Consider the following 24,930-nt stretch of genomic DNA (forward strand, 5'->3'; position numbering starts at 1 on the left):
CCAAGCCTAAAGAAGAATCTGATTTCATTGGGTGCCTTAGAATTTAAAGGGTTCACTATCACTTTGAAAGATGGAACCTTAAAGATTAAATCAGGTGCCTTGGTGGTGATGAAATGAATAAGGAAAAATAACTTGTATTATTTACAAGGTAGTACAGTTATTGGCTTAACAGCTGTTGTTTCTGAGAAAGATGCAGGTTCAGATACAACCAAGTGATGACATATGCGATTAGCACATGCAGGAGAAAAATCTTTGCAACAATTAGCTAAGCGAGGTTTGTTAAAGGGTGCAAAGGTGTGCAAACTTGAATTTTGTGAGCATTGCATTCTGGGAAAACAAACTAGAGTGAAATTTGGCACAACAATCCACCAGACTGAAGGTATTTTAGACTACATCCATACAGATGTATGGGGGCCCACAAAAACGGCTTCGTTGGGTGGTATGCATTATTTTGTTACTTTTGTTGATGATTTTTCCAGAAGAGTTTGGGTGTATTCTATGAAGCATAAAAATGAAGTGTGTGATATTTTCCTTAAGAGGAAAAAATTAGTTGAAAATCAAACTGACAAAAAGATTAAATGGCTCAGATCAGATAATGGCGGTGAATACACGAGTGACCCATTTATGAAGGTATGTCAAGATGAAGGTGTTGCTCGACACTTCACGGTTCGAAATACACCACAGCAGAATGGGGTGGCAGAGCGCATGAATCGGACTTTTCTAGAGAAAGTTCGATGTATGTTGTCTAATGCTGGGTTAGACAAAAGGTTTTGGGCTGAGGCTGTTAGGTATGCGTGTCATCTCATCAATTGTTTACCATCATCTGCAATAGGAGGAAAAACACCTTATGAGGTATGGTCTGGAAAGCCTGCTAGTGATTATGATTCTTTACATGTATTTGGTACTATGACTTATTATCATGTTAAAGAATCTAAGTTGGATCCAAGAGCCAAGAAAGCAATATTCTTGGGGATAAGTGCAAGAGTCAAAGGATGCCGTCTTTGGTGTCTAGAGATGAAAAAAATGATTTTAAGTAGAGATGTAACTTTTGATGAACTTGCGATGATGAAGAAAACAATATGCAAGGAGTCACGAGTTAAAGAGAAGACCAGTGGTACTCAACAACAGGTGGAGGTTGAGACAATTTTGGGAAACCTAGTGAGAAATGAGACTACACAAGGTAACTCTCCAGTTACGGTGGGAAATAGTGTACAAGAAGAGGAGATTTCAATTTGAGAATCTTCATAACAACAAGAATCAATTGTTTCTCAAAGACCAAGACGAGAAATTCGAAAACCTGCTCGGTATACTGATATGGTTGCCTATGCACTTCCAGTTGTGGATGATAATGTTCCCTACACTTTCAAAGAAGCAATGAGGAACTCTGAATCAGACAAGTGGAAAAAAGCAATAGATGAAGAAATGCAGTCTCATCATCAGAATCAGACTTGGGAGCTAGCCCAAGCTGCCCAAGGGTAAGAAAGCAATTGGTTGTAAATGGGTTTATGTAAAGAAAGAAGGATTTCCAGATGCAAATAATGTTTGCTTCAAAGTTAGATTGGTAGCTAAGGGCTATGCACAGAAGGAAGGCATTGATTATAATGAGGTATTTTCTCCAGTTGTTAAACATTCTTCCATTCGAATTTTGTTGGCTTTGGTAGCACAATTTGATCTTGAACTAATTCAACTCGATGTAAAAACTGCATTTTTACATGGTGATTTGGAAGAGGAAAATTATATGACTCAGCCAGATGGATTTCAGGTTGCTGAAAAAGAAAATTGGGTATGTAAACTGGGTAAATCATTGTATGGTTTAAAACAGTCTCCAAGACAGTGGTACAAATGATTTCATCAGTTTATGATGGGTCAGAAGTACATCAGAAATAAACATGATTATTGTGTTTATTTTCGCAGACTACAAAATGGATCTTTTATATATTTACTCTTGTATGTTGATGATATGTTGATAACTTCAAAGAATAGGGAAGAAATCAACAAGTTGAAAAGTCAGTTAAATCAAGAGTTTGAGATGAAAGATCTAGGTGAAGCAAAGAAGATACTTGACATGGAGATTCGTAGAGACAGAATGAGAGGAAGAGTGAGTTTTTCTCAGAAACAGTATTTGAAGAAGGTAGTACAGAGTTTTGGCATGTTTGAGTAGTCAAAACCAGTAAGCACTCCTCTTGCTCCTCATTTCAAACTTAGTGCTGCTTTATCTCCTAAATCAGATGAGGAACGTAAGTATATGTCACAGGTTCCTTATGCAAGTGCTATTGATAGTCTGATGTATGCAATGATTTGTACTAGACCTGATATTTCACAAGCTGTTAGTATGGTGAGCAGGTATATGCATGATCCGGGTAAAGGATATTGGCAAGCTGTGAAATGGATTTTGAGATATATTATGAATACAATTGATATTAGTATAGTATTTGAGAAAAATAATATTATTGATCAACGTGTTGTTGGATATGTGGATTCGGATTTTGCAGGTGATTTGGATAAATGTCGATCAACTACTGGATATATTTTTACATTTGCTAATGGTCTAGTGAGTTGGAGGTCTACCTTACAGTCTACCATTGCTTTGTTTACAACAGAAGCAGAGTACATGGCAGCTTCAGAGACTGTTAAGGAAGTTGCAGGGTTTACTTGAAAATTTGGGAGTTATTCAGAAGCACATCGTTGTATTCTATGATAGCTAGAGTGCTATTCACTTGGCAAAGAATCAAGTCTACCATGCACGAACGAAGCACATCGATGTTCGGTTTCATTTTATGCGGGATATTATTGATGGAGGCAAGATACTTCTTCAGAAGATTGCTACAACTGAAAATCCCGCAGATATGTTGACTAAGATTATGACAACAATCAAGTTCAAACATTGTTTGGACTTGATCAATATCCTACAAATCTAAATATTTTTGGAAGGCGCCGATGATGTGGAACTCCATAAAATGTTGGTGACTGAAAAATTTGTTGAATTTATCGTCAAGGTGGAGATTTGTTGTTTTTTGTCCCACATTGGTAGAATACTTCCACATTAGTATAAAATGTTGTTTTGAATTTTTTATATTATTTGTCCCACATTGGAGAGAAGTGTTTTTTAGACTTAAGGTTGAAGCTATATAAAGAACTCAACTCTTCATTTGTAAAACACACCTCAAAGTTGTACTTTATCAAGAAGTAGTGGATTGATCATCGGCGTCCGAGGACGTAGGTAATTTTATACCGAACCTCGTAAATTTCTTGTCTTGTTCTTTTTATTGCTTTATTATTAGTTTCTGCATTACTTTAATTTCTTATATATTCAATAGTAATAGTTGTAGTATTGGTGTTTGGCACAAGTGGGGTGCCCGGCACAACATCCCTCACCTCAGATCTCACGCCTCATGCCTCATGACCTCAGCGCCTCACCCTCATGGCCTCAGTGCCTCACACTACCCTCTCCTTACCCGCTCCAGTTCTCTGTTTCATGTTTGCTTGCATATAGACAAAAGGAAGATCACCGTGTAGTCACTGCCGCTGGCAAATTCGACCACCCCCTGCTCCGCCTCCTCCGAGCACACTCCACCCTGAGCAGATTCCCAGCCATTCATAAAAACCCACAAAGAAAATGCTATAACGGAGTATACATATTAAGTATATATACTTGCCAACTGCTACCAACCCATCTTGTCTTTGTTCTTCTAGTTGCTTGAAGCAAGGAAAGAAGAAGAAGAAGACCCTTTTATACATTAAAGAATTAAGAATTAGTCCCGTTGAAAGCGGATTCAACCCATGAAATTAAAAATAAAATAAAATAGAGGACTGGGGTACCCTCTATTATAATCACGACTGAACAACAAAAGAGGTATTCCCAATTACCCCAGTTACAAAATCTCTGCTATCTTTTTACCCAACTCTCTGTTTTTTCAGCTTTAATTTTTAGTCTCTCCCTCAATCAGCACTCGGCAGTTGCTTAGTCCCTCATCTCAGATCTCACTCCTCATGCCTCACGACCTTAGCGCCTCACCCTCACGCCTCACGGCCTCACCTCACCCTGCCCTCTCCCTCAGTCGGCACTCGGTAGTTGTTCAGTCCCTCACCTCACTCCTCACTCCTCACTCCTCACGGCCTCAGCGACAGCGCCTCACGCCTCACGCCTCGCGCCTCACAACCTCACCTCACCTAACTGTTTTATCAGTGATAAATAAAATGGAGTGTTTTTTTTTTTTTTTTTAAATTATGTTATTTTATATGTAATATTTTAAAATTTTAAAATAAATAAATTATATCCATTTATTAAACAAATAGATTTAAGGTTGTGTAAATCCGAACCTTTTGATTTCTACCCATTTATATTTCAACTTGTTTGAACTCGCGGTTAATTCGTTTTGCCACCCATACTTACCGAACATTTTTTATTGGCGAATACTACAAGATCTCAAAATGTACGCATTTCAATTTCATATTGCTCGTTCCACAAAACACGACGAATTAACCCTGGCCAAAGACTCTTCAACCCCTCCTCCCTCCTCCAATGCAGACCTGAGACAAGCGTTTCGTCGATGGCTGCCCTCCGAAGGCTTCTTCCTTTCCACTCTTCTATTAACGTCTCTCTCTCTCTCTCTCTCTCTCTCGCCTTACTATCTTATGTAATTTCTAACTTTAATGTTTCTGTTCGTTGCAGGGGACAAGCTTCTCTGTGGCAGCTCGAAATGGTTTATTTTTCTTTCGCGTTTGTGCGTGTTTGTGTGTTTTAGTTATATTTTTCTCTGTTTTAGATTGGAGAGTGAATGCAGGGTTTGGAGGGAGCTTTCGCGGCTACAATTCAAGCATGTCGTCTCCAGCATTGAAATTTGAAGATAGTTATGGGCGATTTGAAGCAGATAATTCGATTGTTGATGATGAGGTAGAGATGATCAGGCGCGAATTTGATGCTGCAAAGCGGAGTTTTCTCAAGATTCCCGAGGTGCTCAAGGGAATGCCGAAGACGAATCCAGAAGGTTCTGAACTCTTTTTATCTTAAATGCGTAAAATTTTTTATTTCGAATTTTCAATTTTCGGCCCTGCCTGTCTTGAATACAGGTATATATGTGAATAAGAACCTGAGATTGGATAACATTCAAGTTTATGGCTTTGACTATGACTACACATTAGCTCATTACTCGGCTAACTTGCAAAGTTTGATATATGACCTTGCGAAAGAGCATATGGTTAATGAGGTTAGATTGCCCCTCTTGGTGTAAAGCTTCTTCATATAAAAGCCAATCATGTGTTTCCTTTATATTTACATTTTCTTTTTCAGCTTAGGTATCCCGAGAGTTGCATGAAATTCAAATATGATCCCACTTTTCCCATTAGAGGCCTGTATTATGATAGGCTAAAAGGATGCCTTTTGAAGTTGGACTTTTTTGGGTCAATTGAGCCTGATGGATGCTTCTTTGGTCGGCGCAAGGTATGTTGCAATACATTATGTTTGATGCGTAATGTTGTACTTTTGATTGAATTCTTTGTAGAATATAATTATTTTGGTCATGGTTGTAATTAATAAACCTAGATGTTAACAATACTCATAAAGTGGGTGAATAACAAGCTAAAGGAAAAGTATAGTCCATATGCTTACATTGCTGTTTAAGGTTAAGAGTAACTATAGGACATTTCATGACACAAGAAAAAGTAAACAAGTGCTATTAAGAAAGTTGCGCTCTGATTCTTAAAAAGAAACATTCCTAGCTCTCCTCTTCTCAAAGAGAATAGGTGTAAGTAGAGGCAGGAGCTTAACCTGAGGGTGAGAGAAACAAAACTTAGAAGGGGACAAAATAAACCTTAACTACTCTTGGATGTTAAGTTCACAAAAATCTTCAATATTAATTCCCCATATAGCCCACTAGATCACCTTGGCTAATTGACACTTGAAGAATATTTGGGTATTCAACACAAAAATTACAGATGGGACATTGATGGACCTCTTAAGGAACTTTGCTGCTCACCACGACTTTAGTTGCACTAAAATTTGCAACAACGCTCCTAAACACCATCTTTAAAGGATTCTAATATCCCAAATTTCCTTCCACACATCAAAGCTAGTGTGTCATTCATCAAATTTGGTCTCTTGATCTACCAAATATGCCAGTTTCATGACAACAATTTACCTTAATGTTATTATCAGATAATGGATGCTTGCAATGGCTTGTCTAGGGACTTGAGTCAAACACCTATGCTTATGATTCATAATTCCATAATTTTCCATTAGGTTCATTATTAATATGCTCTAGGACTTTGTTAGGGGGATCAATGTTATCAATATCAGGGTGAGAAATTTTGTAATTTGGCGAGACCCACCCCAAGGTTGTGTCAAAATGTTACTATGCTCTCCATTTCTAATCATGAAGCAATAGCTTTGGGTAGCAAATCCCTAGTATTTTTAAGACAGATTTCTACATACAAGGTCGGAAATCGAACATTTCCTGGTAGTCTACATGGTTGGAAGGCGGAAGTAGCATCGTAGGATCCTGACCATGGTTTGGTAGATGTATTGTTGTTGTGATTGATATTGATTGTTAAAGATGCGAGGTGGATCATTATCTATTTTATGGTCTTATTGTTGCAGGAAAAATTTTGTTGAATGCCATGATATTTTTATCATTGGAGGTGATAGTCTGGGTGTGACATTAAAGCAGTTTTTGTAGACAAAGTTCCAAACTAAGATCTATAATAATTGAAGTACTTGGGAATTGAGGTATCCAAATCTTGGTTGGGGATTGTCTTGTCATAAAGGAAATATATTGGGGATTTTTTCAATGAATAAGGGTTGCTGGGATTCAAAGATGTTGATTTGCATATGGGTCTTAACTACAAACTATTATAGCCACATGAGGGTGAATTGTTTGTCAAATGATATTGGAGACTTGTTTTGAAGTTGAATTATCTTATGCTAGATATCTCTTTTGCAAATAGTTTTATTAGTCTTTGATGCTCCTCAAACTAGTCACTAGGAAGCTTTAGGTCTCTTCTAGGGGGCCTATTGAGGGGCCAAAAGGCTTGCGAAATGTTGGGCCAGCAATTCAAAGGCCCAAGGCATATGGGGACAAGAAACCCAAGATGATTTGGGTCATAAAAAGGAGGAGCTCAAGTTTGAAAGGGGTTGAAGACGTGACCCCATTGCATGATAAGAAGCAACACGAGATTGCAGAGGAGGTGGAGGGGAAATAGTATCTTTAAAAATATGCAAGCTTGGACAATGTGGCTAGGTAGATGACAGAAGTTAGCTTGGTTGGAGATGCTTTAGAGGAAAAAATGCATACTAAAAGATGTTTCCATAGACACTAAGGAGCAAATTGAAACATGTTACCAATTTCCTCCTTTGAGCTCATTTTTGAGGGAGAAGCAAAAGGCTTTATCAAATGGGGAAATAGAAGCAATTTGATTTGGAGGATAAGATGGGCAGTATTTGTGAATTAGAGAATGAATTATTGGTTGACTAATTGAGAGCCAACCTTGATTATGTAGAGGAGAACGGATTGCTTCAGTTATTTGAAGGTAGAAGTGGAGATTTTGAAGAGAGGGGGTCTGGCCAAAGTGAAAATCTTGGAATGATCCCACAAAAGGTGGAGAGAGATTGTCTTCATTCGGATTTTGAGAATGCAAAAACACGTAGAAATTTTGTTAATAACACTATTGATTAGTCGAAAGGCTTAAATGTTGAGGAGCCTTTGTCTTTTGACTTTTATATATGCAGATTATTTAGTTGTTCCTTTTTTTGGTGTTGGGGGGGGGGGGGGTGGTGGTGGTAATTCTGGGAAGGTAGATTCTTCTATGGAGGATCTTTGTTCCTCAAGAATTAGTAAATGTATCCGTCCCCTTTCTACTTAGTCCATTCTTTCTCCTAAAACTTTATGCCATAGGGAGGATTCTATTAGAAGGGAGGGTTGTGGATTTAGCTCTGAGGGAGGCGAGAGAGACTGCTTAGACTTGCAAAAACTCCTCAGGGACATGGGATTGGAATTATTAGGCTTTGCTGGGGATGTGGTGAGGGTGGACTTATGAGAGGAGTAAGGTGAAAGTTAAAAAAAAGCTTAAAAATATGGCTATGTTGATTAATTACAAGGCCTGAAAAGGGTTTGGGAAGAGTGGTAAGCTATGAAGATGGTTAGTTGGAATGTAAGATGATAAGGTGATGTTAGGAAGAGGAACTTGATTAAGGCAGTCTTGGAAAAGTACTCCCCTGATATTGTTCTTATTCAAGAAATTAAATTGGAATTGATTGATGGTGGTGTCATAAGGAGCATTTGGGGTGGTCGTTGTTGGGATTGGGACTTCCTACCATCTCGAGGAGCCTCAATGGGTATCTTTGTCATGTGAGATTCTCTATTTGTTTCTAGAGTTGTTATTTATATGGGTTTTTTGCCTCCTTTTTGTGTTAGTTGGAGTGAGAGGGATGGGTCAATGGTGGGTTTCTTTAATGTATGGTCCTTAAGACCAACCCTTAGGAGCTCTTTTTGGGAAGAACTCTATTATTTTTTCGGCTTTTGTTTCCCCAGGTGGATCATGGGTGGTGATTTTAATGTGATGAAGTTTTCAGAAGAGAAGAAAAGGGGTGGGGGAGAGTTACTGCTAGTATGCCGAATTTTGACTTGTTAACCAAGTATTGTTATTTGAGAGACCTCCCCTTGGCTAGCAAATCATGATTGTAAATCTTCTTTCTTTCATAAGCCAGCTAATGGGAAAAAGAGTAAAATTTGGTGCAGGAGCTAGATGTGGATGTGGGGGTTGGTATTAGTGACCGTTGTTAGATCGCATCCGTGATTATTAATTTCTTTCATATTCTGAGGAGAACTATTGTAGACCGACGATAGAGTGGTTATAGTGGAATTTCATAATCGATGAACAAATGCATTGGTTAGAGAGACCTTTTGATGAGGAAGTGAGGGGTGTAGTTTTCTGGGATGGAAAGGGATAAGGCCTCAGGTCTAGATTGTTTTAATATTGCTTTCTTCCAAGACTGTTGGGGGGTGATTATAGATGATTTGTTGAAAGTCTTCACTAATTTTGATGGGAATGGGATCTTGATAAAGAGCAATCAAGGTAGATGATTTCAAACCTATTAATCTTCTCTAGTGTGTATTAGATTATCACTAAAATTTTAGTTAGTAGGTTGAGTGCGGTACTCGATGAGACTCTCTAGTGGTCAAAGTGCATTTGTGGGAGGGAGGCAAATAGTGGATGCTAGTCTTGTGGCTAATGAGGTAATGGAGGATGTTCGTAGGAATAAAAGGTGTTTCGGTTTCAAATTAGATTTGAGAAACTTATGAAAGAGTAAGTTGAGTTTCTTGGATAAAGTCTTCGTGAGAAAGGATTTGGTGAGTGTTGGCGGCAATGGTTTGGGGTTGTTTATCTAAATATGTGGTTTTATTATGAATGGAGAACCCAAATCCTGGTTTAGTCCTTCGAGGGGCATTAGACAAGGAGACCCTTTGCCCCCTTTTGTTCATCCTAGTAGTTGATGTATTGAGTAGGATGGTGGATAGGACTATGGAGAGGGGGTTGGTGAGAGGGTTAGAAGTGGGAGAAAAGGAGTGGTGGTTTCTTATCTTTAGTTTGCTGATGACACCATTTTTTTTTTTAGATGATTATAGCCCTCTTTCAGGAGAATCTTGGGTATTCTCCAAATTTTCGAGAGGTTGTCTAGGATTAAAATTAATATGGGAAGAGTGATTTATCATCTACAAATGTGCTTGTTGAGCATGCTAGTGAGGGCTTTTGCTGTGGGATGTGGTATATTTGGGTTGGCCTTTGACCTACTTAGGGTTTCCTCTAGAGGTAATCCTAGAGCTGTGGATTTTTGGAATCCTATAGTGGAAAGTGTGACAAAGAGATTAGATGGTTGGAAGGGGGCTCTTTTCTCTCTTGGGGGTAGAATCACTCTTATTCAGCCTTGTTTGTCTAGTATTCTGTTGTATTTCTCGTTTTTTTTAAGATTCCAGTGGGGATCGCTATAAAGCTTGAGAGAATTATGAGAGATTTCTTGAAGTCTGGTGTGGGGAATTGTAGGGACCACTTTATGAGCTGGGAAGAGGTCTATAGGTCTAAAAAGGAAAGGGGGGGGGGGGGGGGGGGGGGGGTCTTGGTAAGTTGGTGTCTAAAAACACTGCTCTTTTAGCTAAATGGTCATCGCATTTTCCCCTAGAAGATTCTTCCCCTTGACATAGAGTAATGAGAAGTTGGCTTGAATGAGAATGGTTGGGATACCAATGCTAGTTTAAGATGTTCTTTTGGGGTCTTTGTGGAGGTCTATTTCTCAGATTTATTCTTTATTCACTCCTCACACTAAATTTGAGGTTGGGAGCAGGTGGGGGGGGGGGGGGGAGGGTGTTGAGCTCAAGGCAAAATAGTGTCTTTTGAAGATTTAGAATAATCTATATGGTATTTTGAGTAGGAGTTGGGTCTGCCCTATTTCAGTGGAAGCCTTGTTAGCTACTTCTTTTGCAGGTCTTGGCAGAAGGTAGCTTTGCGGAAATGTGCCTTTTTTTTTTTCTCGGTTTTGTGGGGATTATGGTCAGAGCGAAACACAAGGATCTTCTCTGGGAAGAAGTTAAACTGGTTATTGACGTGGGAAAAGATTCAGTGTATGGCCTCTTTGTGGTGTGTCTCGTTTGGATCTTTCAGGAGTGCTTGCTTTCCAGATTTACAAAGAGATTGGAAGAACATGTTGGCTTGAGCTTTAATTTTCCTTCTTGTTTTTAGTTTTTTCCTTCTGGTTTATCCAAGAATTTTCTCGCGAGATGTCTTATTCTCCCTCTTGTGTATTCTTTTTCTAATAATGAAATCTTTTGCTATAAAATTATTATTATTATTATTATTATTATTATTATTATTATTATTAAAAATTCAAAGATGGTGAAAAAATTTGATTCAATTAATCTAAAGAACCCATCATTTGGTGTGGTGGTAACGCAGCATTCTCTGCAGGGGTTAGGACTGGGGTTTGAACTTCATGTATAACATTTCACATATATTTTTGTATAAAGTACCGGGTCAACCCAGCCAGTCCCCTGGGTCTGGTTGAGTCGGTCTCAGTCGTCCAATTTTTGACGCGTTGACACCGGCTTAGCTCAAAACAAGTTTCTTGGTACCCCCAGGCTGGAAAAGTGGTTGTTTGTGTCTGCTTTTGGTTTTAAAACAATGCCAATTGGAATGTGATTCTGCCCTCATATGTCTGAACCAAACATTGGAATGGGAATCAGGGCTTGAATTTCGATTCTATCCCAGACTTACCTCTGGGAACCAAATGTAGGGTTAATCATTATATAATTTGTCATGGTTTTTGTTTACATGCAAACATAAATCATATCTTGACAGTCTGTGTGTAGCAGCTGTTTAGTTGTATCAATAAAATTAGTTTGTCAACGAGCAATATACATGCCGGAACTTGATTTAGACTTCTTATTAATTTTTTCTCATAATGAATATACAGCTTTGTCGGAAGGAAATAGTAGAGATATATGGCACTCGACATATTGGTCGTGATCAAGCTCGTGGACTTGTTGGTTTGATGGATTTTTTTTGCTTCAGTGAGGTTAGTTTCATTGACAGATTGCATAGTGGATTAACTTTGATTTTAAGCTCTATTATATATGTATATATTTCTTAAGACAGAAGCTCATTATTTTTGATGAATGATGAAATTTTTTCGAAATAGCTAATTTGTCTTCATTTTGCCACAGTTTCTGGAACCTAGTACACAATTTCTCTGCCTTTCTAGTCACATAGGGCAACAAGAATGAGAGAGAAGAGAGAGAAACAATGAGATACCAAAAGACAAGAAAAGGAGAATGAAGCAGGGACTGAATGTAAGAGAGGGAAAAAGAGGCAGTTTTTTATTCACGTTCAGACTATACAATTGAAGATTTATTACACATGTACAACTCCTTACCCACCCTACAGGTTAAAAAATATTTATAGAATGGAGCCTAAAGAACTAATATTACCAAAGCACACATAGCTACCAAGTTGACTTTTTTTTTTGGATAACAAAAGAAGACGGAATAACATAGAGGAAGAAGGACCTCCATTTTCTCGGAGCTTGAGGAGTTTGAATGGTTCCTTGCAGCTTGGGAAGATATCTGGGCGATGAGAACAGACATTATTTGGCTTCTCTTTGGTGTGTGGGGCAGGGGAATTTTAAGGGGGTGAGTTGTTATGATATTTAATGCGATTGGCTTTATGTGTTGGATAGTTAGTTTGCGCTGGTTTTGTTGGGTTTTTTTTTGGTTTTTTCTTTGTTTTTGTCTGGATTTTTCCAGACTTTGTTAAAGAGATGTCTTATTCTCTGAGACATCATGGTTTTGTTGAACAAGGAACAAGTATAAAACCTTGTTGCTGCAACTGAACATGAACAAACGTGGCAAGTACCTTGCCCTAGAGGAAACCAACAGTGGCTGGAGAATCTTGGCCTTCCAGAGGCCACAACTTGAATGGTTAGCGAAGGATCTCCTCTGTGGCAGTTGAGCTGAGTCATCGAGTGCTTCCCCCCTTGAAATGGAAGTCCAAGGCCACTGCACATATATGACTGATATTGCACATTTTGTATCTGGAGAAGAAGAAGGCACCATCCTCTCTGGAACTTTATCAACTCTGAATAGGCGAGTTTCGGTGTGTTCAGTCCCCAGTTTGGTAAATCCTTGAAGATAACCTGAAGTGATATTCAGATGCAAGTCTCTTTGGGGTTGGGGATGGTGATTGGAGGTGAGCCACACGCTCTTTCGTGTCACTGGAAAGAGAAGCAACACTCCTGAATTTCCTGGGCCAGATTCAGATGGGCCCAAGCTCTTTTCTTCTTATGTGGATATGGGGTGGGCCTCGACTTGGCCCTGGTGACAAGAGTGTGGGGGCTTATCTATTAGGCCTTTGAACCTTAAAAATGAATATGCTGTCCCAGCCTGGCTCTTTCACCTCTTTCAAGCTCCACAAAGGTCCAGGCAAGGTCATGAAGAAGATGCTTTGTTTGGGGCGGCTACTCCTCTGCAGGACCCGCCTCTCAGGCAGCTGACTCATGAGGAGGAGGAAGATTTGGAGCTAGAATTCTCTAAATCCCAGGCTGCTAATAGAGGTTTGGCTTTGGTTCCAACACCCAATAACTGCAAGTTAGCCCCAACCTAGAGGATCTACAAGATAGCCCCAGTTTTGAAATGTTGAATCATTGAATGGTCTAGACTTAGACAGTACCCACTTTAAGGAGCAGGTCTCTGATTGGGTTCTCCGGGAGGTGAAGACGGTCGACAAAGCCATTGGTGTGTCTTTTGATGGTTTCGAGGACAAGACTCTGAGATATATATATATATTTTCTGATAAGGAACCTTATCGAAGGCGCATCAAGGAAATGCCAGCCCATGGTACAGTAAATCAATCAAGCACCTTGAAGGGTGTCACACAAATCAAAGATTAAATCAAAATCATTAGTAACAGTCCTACTATGCTAGCTATTGACTGCAGTAAGCCAGTGTTCTTTGCTGATTTGGATTGTTGAGGATGAATTTTTGAACACTCGTCTATTCCTCCCTTTCCAAACGCACCAGAAAAATGCTAGAGGAATAAGGTACATAGCCTTTCTCTTTTCCTTTGTGGCCCGAATCCCTTCCTAGGCCTAGAGCTCCCCTCCCATAGTGTTAGCAATAACCTGCCTTTATCCAATTAGAGTCGGCACCATATTCCAAAGATTCCTTGTCCAAGCAGAGCAAAGGAGGACATTCTTAACCGATTCTGCATCAACGATGCAAAGGGGACACCTATTGGCAACTGATAGACCCCTTCTCTAGAAATTATCCATGGTCAAAATCTTACCATGGGTTGCCTCCCAAGCAAGGAAGGCAACTTTTGTGGGGGTTGTTGTCTTCCAAATTTGAGTCCAAGGGAAAATAAAATTGTTTGACTCTGAATGGAAGATCTTCCTGTGGAAGGATCTAACAATGAAAGCCCCCCCCTTCACAACGAAGGTCCAAATAAGGAGATTGGTGCTATTGTGATGTTAGAAGCTGTAAAGAAAGCCGTAGAAATCTGTGAGCTGGTTGAGTTCCATATCAGCCACATTTCTAAGGAAGGGGATGCTCCAAAAGAGCCCCTGATATGAGGTTTGACAGTGTTGATTGACATGGGCATCTTTATCAGATGCCAAGTTATAGATGGCTGGAAATGAGACACTAAGAGCTTCTTGATTACGCCATGAGTCATGCCAAAAATAAATGTTGCCCTCCCTCTCCACATGGAACCTAATACACGAAGCAAAATCATTCCAGCCTTTACTGATGAAATTTCACACCTCCACTGGCCTACACTATTTGGTCTTCTGTTAGGCTGGTGATCCAATCATTATGTTCAAGCCTATATTTTACAACAATGATTCCCTGCAAAAGGTGAATTTTCAATCATGAATCCCCATAACCATTTTCCTAATAGGGCTTTATTGAAAATGTGGAGGGACTTCAAGTCCAAGCCTCCTAATTGAAAGGGTTGTTTAACTATCCCCAATTTGACAAGGTGAAATTTGATTTACACCCCGAAGCCTCCCCTAAAGAAACCTCCTTTGAATTTCTTCAAGTCTCTTGGCAACTGAAGTTGGAAGGGGGAGGAGAGACATGAAGTGAATAGGGAGATTTGAAGAGAATGAAAAAGAGAAGAAACGAGGTGCAAACTAATAATAAAAAACCATTGGGAATTTATAGAAAGTTGCACATCAACATGGAGTTAAAATGATTGGAATGTTTGGTGAATTATGAAAAAATGGGTAAGATGCCCATATGTGGTGGAGGCAAGTAGCACCTAGGGTACTATTGTTAACTCATGTTAAGCAAACTCATATCTTGAAACATGAAGGGGCTCAACAACATAGTTATAAAAGGAGTTTAATTAAGTCCTTTCTCAAGGATTGGGTAGGAGACATTGTTTGCTTGCAAGAAAACTAAAATGGAGATATGGATAAGCTCATAGCCAAAGATTTATAGGCCAAGAGGAATGTGGTTGGGTTTCCCTTAGAGCTGAGGGTAGTTCAGGTGGTATTCTTATTTTGTGGAAGCAAAATGTTGTGAAGTTTCTAGATTGCTCCATTAATTTCTACTTGGTTATGCGTTTGTTTAAGAATCTAGACAATAGTGGATTCTCACTAGGGTTTATGGCCTAGGTGAAGGACCCTATAGACATCTCTTCTGGGGCGAGCTCTTGGAGATTAGAAGTTGGTGGGACACTCCTTGATCATTGGAGGAGATTTCAATGTGGTTGCTTATTCTTATGAAAGAACTGGAGGTAGTTCAGAGAACAATTGCATGAGAAAGTTTCTATAATTAATCAATGTGAATGCCTTCATTGATCTTCCACTAATGGGTGGCACTTTCATATGGTCCAACTCCAGTGAGCCGCTTTCTTTCTCAAGGATTGATAGGTTCTGAATTTCGATGGATTGGGAAGTTCACTTCCCCAAAGTTACTCGGAACCTCTTTCCTAGAAATTGAATGGGTTGAAAGAAAAGTTGAAAATGTGGAATAGAAGCACCTTTGAAAATGTCCACGTGAAAAAGACCATTATTGTTAATGGCATCATCCTTATTCCACTCTTTCAACTTCTTTTTCAATCTCTTTAACTTCTTCATAAATCTAAACCCTCCTCAACCCATTTGCACTCCCTCCCTCCAAGAATTCCTCACTTGCTTCTCAAAAGGTCTTTCCAATCAAGACATCTATTTCCCAGAAATAGGGTTCCAACCAAACCCCTTAATCATAGGCTTGCAAGCATCCTCCTTAGAGACATTTGGTTGATAGAATTTAATATTCCAATAAAATTTTAAATTATTGGAATCTAGAATTTCAACAATCAAATTACCATCTATGTATGATTCCGTCTTCGGTTAATGAGTCATAGTAATGTTCAATTCCTAGAATGTAATATTCCCATGTTTGGTTTGACGCAAACATTCTTGAAAAATAATATCAAATTTTATTTCCAAAATTATCCAACTATATAACTAGAACGCAAAAATTTCTATTCCTGCATAAACCTTTTGATAAAATAACTCCAATATTTAAAATAAAAGAAACCATAAAAATTCAAGTTTCAAGAAGCACCTGCAGCAGTATTCAACACTAAGGAAATTTATAGGGATAGAAAAAAAAAACTCATAAAAAAAGTAGTCAATTTTTTATTAAAAAGAAAACTAAATTGCTCATACAGCGTAACAACACTATAAAAAGACAACAACTGAGAATATTTTTAAAGCAAGTAATGACAAAATCCATCTCAATATGGAGTAAACGTTGGCTAAAAAGTTTTTGAAATCACATATGAAGTTGAGCAATGGCTAAACTTAACTTTGAAGCAAATTTATTAGACATTTCTTCCTAAATCTCCCGTTCTAGATGAAAAAATAATGTGTCTTGTGAGAATCAGCAGTGATAATGTCTCCCGTCTCTAAAATGTCATCATCGGTCAAACTCTATTTGTGTAGATGCTCATTATGTATCTTAATCCTTCTTTTTGCTCCTCCAGCTTCATGCTTGAAACTAGTAGCAAGAATCTTCATGGTTTCATTAGCTCTCTCATAAAGACTGCCCAACCTACTTATCTGATCCACTAACTTGATCAAGACTTCATTAGTCCTTGTTCTTTTCTTTGACTTGCTTAGCATACTTGTTTTGGTGGTGGTTGTAGCAAGACTTAGTAGTATTTGTAGAGGCATCTATATCATCCACAGCACCTCCCACTTGCCCACTTGTTTCCTCCTCAGTTTCTGCCTCCTTCCTTTCCATATCTTCCACATGATCAGCATGGCCTTCTACATCAAGTCTTGCCCTACCTTTCCCAAAGATGAGAGCAAGATCATCATAGTGACTAGTGAGGAAAATAATTCTTTGTCAGCCCAGCAGCTAGAGGGTGGCTCTACAATTTCAGATGCATTGAAATACACTATACACTAGATAAACGAAGCAATGTTAATGATATATGAGAAGGATTTAGGATTATGCAATGCTGTACAAATATTAAAAATGTAAAAGAATGCAGATGAAAATTTGGTTTTTAGTTATTGGCACAACCAGCTAACAGAATATGGAAGAATGAGCAAACATAACATTCTGGTTGTGCCTTTCCAAATTTGTTCCTGTGCAACAACCAGCCCTGCAGAGGAGAATGCTTATAACCAAGAACGCTAAAAATGGAAGAACCAAAAGAAGTTTCTCAGTTATCTTTTGATCAAATATTGCCCTTTTTCCCCTTTCTATCTCACTGCACACTCGATGCATTATTACTGAAATTCAGTGTAAGTTCCATCAAACAAAGTGCTGTTTCATACTCAGTACCGTGTACCAAGTTCTGATTTATAGAACAAGAGTTGTAGCAATGTCACGGGGCAGCACTGGGTGTTGCTTGTACGGTTCTCAGGATAGTCAACTTCATACTGTATGTCTTTGGGGTTGGAATGATCGTATAGTAAATACACTCCCTCTGGCTGCCCACAAAGTGGAAGGAAGGGATTGCTGAGCTGCCTTCTATGTTATCTCTTCCACATCCATAGTACTCTAGCTAATTTAGTTACTTTATATATAATGTGTGTGTGTATAGATATATATGTATATATGTATATATAAACATGCACAGCGCGCGCACCACGAACCAACACTCTGAAACTTCATGTTTTTTTTGGGTCTTTCTAGTGAATTTGTGTTATTCTTCTGGTATACTACAGTTCTAATTATTTGAATGGAAATATTTTTTTGAAAAATGATGAAAGTATTGTTTAAAAGAAGTTATTAGGTGAAAAAAAAATTGATGACTTAAACTCCATGTTATTGATCATCAAGTGGAAATAGACGGATACCAAAGAATGGAGAGTTCGGTACATGTACTGATGTAATGTGCTATGCTGAAGTTGGTTTACAACACTATTGATAAACTTCTGATAGATCTTCAGTTCATGGAAGACAGTTATGTATGAACATAAATAAATAAATAAATAATAAATAAAAGCAACCCAATTTATATCTCTAAATAAATGTGGTGAAACTTATTAATGTCCTACACTGGATTTCAATAATAATAATATTTAGTACAATATGGTTAGAACTTAGCAGAAAATGTATGTAATATTATTTTTATTATTATTTTTGATAGAAAAAGAAAATTTCATTAATAGGAAAAGAATTTACATGAGGGAGAAAGTGACATCTCTTGAAAAAGATCTGGAACCAACCAGAAAAAAACAACTAAATAGTGACAAAAGAAGAATAGCCTGGAAACTAATCCCTCTGAAAAATCCATAACCAATGCACCATAGTAAGGCCAAACACTGAATTTTATCGCAAACCAGCACTGAATTTAATTTCTTCCCAGAGAATATCTGTGCATTACACTCCCGGCGTAATCCCCATAAAACTGCAAAAATACCACCCTTTCATAAAGCTGCCCTATCCTTCCTTCTTCAAGAGCCTGCAGAAATGGTAACAAGTTTTCCACCAAGGAGGTACATACCCAGCTCTCTCCCATAAAACCAAAAAGTTTATCAAATCCTCCAAGCAAATCCATAATGCAAAAGAAGATGAGAAGCTGTCTTGGAGTTATTGTAACAGAGCACACATACATCAGGATGGAGCCTTCAATTATATGCTGATTTGCAGCAAGTTATTAGTATTTATTTTATGAGACACAACCAACCAAGTGAAAGCCTTAATCTTTGGGGGAGCCTTGGCCTTCCAAATAATATGATAGAGTGGGAAAGAAGAATTAGAATGAATCAAGAATTCAAAAAAAGATCTGCAAGAATACACTCTGGACTGATCCAAAGACCAAGAATGAACATCCCTCGTCGAAAAAAGGCTACTGTAGAATTATTAGATATCTGTCAACCTTTTTTAGAGGCTGATCTTTAAGAGATTTAAAGCTAACAAATCAGTTGATTTGTTAGCTATTTTAGTTCCACAATCCTAGGGGATTTGGGTAGCATGTTACCCGATTCTATAGATAGTCTTTCCTATTTTACTGCTTTCCATTTTAAATAGGATATTTTATTTTTAGTAGGTTGTAAATATCCCTAGTAATTAGATGAGAATTATCATCTATTTAAAGGGAATGTAATCTTCTTCATAAGTTAGTGGAATATTCAATTTTATTTTCCACATTTCAACATGGTATCAGATCATCCTCTAAACCGTAATCTTCCCATATGACCAAAATATGGTATGGCCACCGGGAGACATGACCCCACCTCTTCAGTCTCAGATGTCACCACCAATCAGGAAGCCATGGTCTCAGGCAACAACAACAGTTCTGATAGCAGCCTCATGCCCATTACATGACACAAACTTAAGGGAATAACTATTTCGTCTCAGTTGATGAAAACCAACACCAACCGAGCCTAGTCTCTTTAGCAAGGAGCAACTCGAATTATTGCAGAAAATGATCTGCCAATCTTTAGCAGCCCCTACTACTGTGGTTGATACCAGTTCTTTGGCACACAAAGGTAATTTTTTAAGTGCTCTTAATGTTAAAAAGGAGAAGCTAGGTCCATAAATTATAGACTCAGGAGCATCTGACCATATGACTGGAGATAGAAATTTTTTTTCTACTTATAGTCCCTGTTATGAAAATTTAACAGTCAGGATAGCAAATGGCTCACTCTCAAAGGTGGCTGGTACAGGTTCTGTTAAAATTTCAGAGAACCTAACACTCAACTCAGTTCTATTAGCGCCAAATTTGGATTGCAATTTACTTTCTATTAGTAAACTCACTCGGGATTTCAATTGTGTTACTAAATTTTTCCCAAATATGTGTGAATTTCAGGTCTTGGATTCGGGGAAGATGATTGGCAGTGCTAAGATGTGTTCGGGGCTCTATCTTCTTGAGGTTAATGATCCTCCTCAAGGAACAACTCACAAATATGATTGTTTAGTGTCTAGAAGTCAAAGTTATTTTTCTGTCATTCGTTCTAATAATGATAGTGCAATTATGTTGTGGCACTATAGGTTAGGGCATCCAAATTTCTTGTATCTCACGAAACTCTTTCCTTCATTATTCAATAATAAAAATCCAAATGATTTTCAGCGTGAGATGTGTCAATTTTCAAAACATGTTTGCAACTCTTATCCCAACCAACCCTACAAAGCATCCCAACCCTTTTCGATGATTCATAGTGATGTGTGGGGGCCATCTAGGATCAAGAATATTGCTGGATCTTGCTGGTTTATATCTTTTATAGATGATCACCCTAGACTTACTTGGATATTCCTCATCAAAGAAAAGTCAGAGGCAGGTCAGATTTTCAAAACTTTTAACACCATGATCCAAACACAATTCCAAGCAAAAATACAGATTGTGAAAACTGATAATGCCAAAGAATATTTCAAATCCATTCTTGATGATTATTTCTTGAGTCAAGGTATAATACACTGAAGTTCCTGTGTCGACACTCCTTAGCAAAATGGAATTGCCGAAAGAAAAAACCGGCACCTACTAGATGTTGCCCGCTCCCTCATGTTCTCTACACATGTAACACTTTTGGGGCGAAGCCATTCTCACTGCAGCCTACCTCATAAACAGAATGCTCTCTCGCGTTCTCAAATTCCAAACTCCTTGTCAAACTCTACTTCAGTCCTTTCCCACTACTCGACTCATCTCCACTATTCCTTTCAAAGTATTCGGGTGCTCAGCTTTTGTTCATGTTCATAGTCAACACTGGGGTAAACTTGATCCTAGAGCCCTTAAGTGCATTTTTCTCGAGTACTCTCCAAACCAAAAGGGTTATAAATGCTATTCACCAGCTACTAAAAGATATTATCACTCCATGGATGTCACCTTTGTTGAGCAACAATCATATTACCCAAATCTGAAATTCAGGGGGAGATTACACAGGAATTCCAGTTTTAGGATATTGAAGAGTTATCTCACCCTTCTTTTGATTCTGGCCCTTCTCACCTATCACAAATTTCCGAATCTATTTCAACTACTGGCTCCATTTCTCCTTCACATCCCTTCTTAGAATCTCCCATGAAACATCAACATTTGGACACTATTCAACCAACAAAAAATGGTGAGTTAATTACCTATTCACAGAGGAGAAGGAACCAAAAGGAGATAGAACAACAAGCATCCCTTGAGCAAATCCAAGAGTCTGATACGAGCCCTAGATCAAGTGAAAATCCACCAGGTAATTCTAATCTCGAGACTTCCCATAATGAGTTAACTAATGATGATATTGATTGTCCTATTGTTGTGAGAAAAGGTGTGAGATCATGCACCAACCATATTACCCCAAATTTGATATTCAGGGGGAGATTACATAGGAATTCCAGCTTTGGGATATTGAAGAGTTATCTCACTCTTCTTCTGATTCTGACCCTTCTCACCTATCACAAATTTCTGAATGTATTCCAACTATTGACTCCATTTCTCCTTCACATCCCTTCTTAGAATCTCTTGTGAAACATCAGCATCTGTACACTATTCAACCAACAAAAAATGGTGAGTTAATTACCCATTCACGGAGGAGAAGGAACCAAAAGGAGATAGAACAACAAGCATCCCTTGAGCAAATTCAAGAGTCTGATATGAGCCCTAGATCAAGTGAAAATCCACCAGGTAACTCTAATCTCGAGACTTCCCATAATGAGTTAACTAATGATGATAGTGATTGTCCTATTGCTGTGAGAAAAAGGTGTGAGATCATGCACCAACCATATTACCCCAAATTTGAAATTCAAGGGGAGATTACACAGGAATTCTAGCTTTGGGATATTGAAGAGTTATCTCACATTCTCACCCTTCTTCTGATTCTGACCCTTCTCACCTATCACAAATTTCTGAATCTATTCCAACTATTGACTCCATTTCTCCTTCACATCCCTTCTTAGAATCTCTTGTGAAACATCAGCATCTGGACACTATTCAACCAACAAAAAATGATGAGTTGATTACTTATTCATGGAGGAGAAGGAACCAAAAGGAGATAGAACAACAAGCATCCCTTGAGCAAATCCAAGAGTCTGATCCGAGCCCCAGATCAAGTGAAAATCCACCAGGTAACTCTAATCCCAAGACTTCCCATACTGAGTTAACTAATGATGATAGTGATTGTCCTATTGCTGTGAGGAAAAGGTGTGAGATCATGCACAAAAGTTCCAATATACACTTTTGTGTCATATCTGGGGCTGTCATCGTATTTTTGATCTTTTATTGCCAACCTCAACAAAATCTAGGTTCCTAATAACATGCAAGAGGCTCTCGGTACACCTAAATGGAAGTCTGTTGTCTAGGAAGAAATCAGTCACTAGAAAAGAATGGAACATGGGAGATCACAGAATTACCAACTGGAAAACGTCCAATAGGTTGCAAATGGATATTCACTGTGAAATACAATGAAAATGGAAGTGTTAACCGATTCAAAGCTCGGCTGGTAGCAAAGGGATTCACTCAATCATATTGAATCGATTACGAAGAGACATTTTGCCCCTGTAGCCAAGTTAAATACAGTGCGGGTCCTCTTATCTTTGGCAGAAAATTTAGATTGGCCTCTTCACCAACTAGATGTCAAGAATGCCTTCCTCAATGGAGACCTAGCTAAAGAAGTCTACATGGAAGTTCCTCCTAGATTCAAGACACAAGCTACACACAACAAAGTCTGCATCTTAGCAAGATACTTCATAGATACCTTATGACCTGCCCTTATTCCTACCCTTGAAAATTTCAATAAATGAGCTTTACTTTAGAATATGAGCCCTTGTAAGATTATTAGCAATAGTTGCACTAAAAACTTGAGTTCCCACCTCCCTCGCCCAATTTCCCTAAATTAATTATTGTTAAAGCTTGATTACATTGTTGGCCCACGACATAACAATTTAAGCATTTAGGTAAAGTGGTAATTAGCCTAACATGGTATTTGAGCTGGTTACAGGAAGCCTCGGGTTCTAGTCTTATTGTCCACATTTATTATGTGTTCTAAAGAAAAATATTGTATTCCTTGTAATGGGTGTTATTTATCATGTTTTATCTCTCCACATGCTATTAGGTTGCATGTGCGGGGGAGTGTTAAAGCTTGATATACATTGTTGGCCCCATGGTTTTAAATTGCGGCCATGGGTAATGTTGCATAACAGTTGTAGGTGTCGTGGGACGCGGGTGTTATGTAACGGGAAGCGGGCGTAACGGTTGTGAATTTTTTTCACGCATGCACAACCATGCCAAAATTGAAGAATAAGCATGAAATCCATTAATACGTGATTTTTAATGAATTTTAACTGCTTTTATTCAACCTACAAATGCTTTTTAATAGGCAATATGTTTTTTATACTAATTTTAGTGCGTAGTTTAAAAATACATGAATTTGAAAAATGATTGGTATCAATAGTTGAATACATGAATACAATATTACAACATAGCACACATGTCACCACTAAAAAGAAAGATGTGGAGGGTCATCATAATCTATATCTCTATTTTGAGATTGGGATTGGGAATTATCTCTCCACCCTTGTGGAAATACATAGCTGAATATACTCATGTTCATGTTATTTCATTGTTGCTCCTGAAAATGAACTGGTGGTGAAAATCCAACTGATATAGGAGGTGCGTAGTCTCCTCCTTGACCATATCCTGAATGATATCCATAAGTTGGGGCTGAGGCTGACTTTGGGTAGTGTGTAGAAGAAGATTCACTAGAACTTGACTCACTAGGATAAGGATGATGCGCATGATATGGATCATAGTGTTGAGGTGGTGGATATGCAGGATGATAACTGTTATGATTAGATCCATATGATTGTGATGATGAATCATCTAAACTAAAGCCTCCAAAACTATGAACCATAGCATATGAATCTTCAGTAGAATGGCAATCTTGGTGTCGGTGACTTCTTCTAGTTTGTGCAGTGTGACTCCCACTAGGGCCACCTTTAGTAGCACTCCTCCTGGGTTGTGAAGATTGGTGCTTTGTAGGAATACTCAAGTCATAATTTTTGGGTATATCATGTAGTCCATAACGACTAGAAGGATACGTATCCCCTACAAATGATGTCCCTGTGTCATACCCATAATCATATTCTTATCGCCCCCATCACCATCAGCTTAGCTCTGCCCCAGCCCCAACTTGAACACCACTACCACCATCATCATCACTTGGTGGGTTCAAACCAAGATTATCATCGCGACTTGAACTTGAATCGTGCACATTTATTGGTGGTTGATCACCTCTTTTTGCACTACCACCAACCTCTTCAACTAATTAATTTGAGTAGTCTTGACTGTCGTCTACTGGTGTCTCTATCTCCTCTAACCATGAACTCAAAGGATCATCTTCTTCGGAAATATAGTCCAAATTGATAGGGTTGAAACTATCTTTAATTTCTTGTTGGCTTCTTCTCATTGTATGTCTTAACTTTAACCTCATATTGTAATGCACAAAAACAAGTTTTTGTAGTTGCATGTACTTTAGTCTATTTCTTGTTTTCATATGGATGAGGCTAAAGGTGCTCCAGTTACGCTCACAATTCAAAGCTGATGTGGTCTGGTTAAGAACTCCGATTGCTATTCTTTGGAACTCAGGAACACACATGCCATAATGAATCCACCATTCGGCTGCATGAATTATTGAAGAAAAATATATCTCAATATAGTGTATTTTTGAAAAGTAAAATTTGAACATAAAAAATGACAAAATAGATCCGTTCATCCATTATTTTAGCTACATTACCAGGATTTGTTTGTTTCACTATCCTTTGAGCCAACGGGGTTCCAAACGTCTCCTGCCTATCTCGATATAGCAACAACTAAAAAAGGATAATTCTGAAGTATAATTAATTAATTAAATATATATTATAGAAAGTATTATAGAATACTAAAGTAATTCATCATTCAATAGAATCAATACTTACTTGATTAATAGCCCGAATTTGAATATTTATATTGGGTACTAGCTTGGTT

At 38.3% G+C, this 24,930-nt stretch overlaps 1 protein-coding gene across 3 annotated transcripts in view; it reads left to right on the forward strand.

Annotated features, from left to right (window-relative positions):
- Positions 1–4,439: 4,439 nt before the first annotated feature.
- The window catches only part of LOC131157037 (uncharacterized), a 63,434-nt gene continuing 42,943 nt past the window's right edge, over positions 4,440–24,930 (forward strand). For 2 of the 3 annotated variants that reach the window (XM_058110880.1, XM_058110882.1), the window contains exons 1-6: positions 4,472–4,595; positions 4,673–4,703; positions 4,785–4,988; positions 5,071–5,207; positions 5,291–5,440; positions 11,459–11,560. In XM_058110880.1, coding sequence (XP_057966863.1) covers positions 4,551–4,595; positions 4,673–4,703; positions 4,785–4,988; positions 5,071–5,207; positions 5,291–5,440; positions 11,459–11,560 — 669 coding nt within the window. In that variant the 5' untranslated portion in view covers positions 4,472–4,550. Of the gene's footprint in view, positions 4,596–4,672; positions 4,704–4,784; positions 4,989–5,070; positions 5,208–5,290; positions 5,441–11,458; positions 11,561–24,930 lie in introns of all 3 variants that reach the window. The other variant, XM_058110881.1, reaches the window with a different exon arrangement.

The sequence above is a fragment of the Malania oleifera genome, chromosome 6, assembly GCF_029873635.1.
Source record: "Malania oleifera isolate guangnan ecotype guangnan chromosome 6, ASM2987363v1, whole genome shotgun sequence".
Taxonomy (NCBI): Eukaryota; Viridiplantae; Streptophyta; class Magnoliopsida; order Santalales; family Ximeniaceae; genus Malania; species Malania oleifera.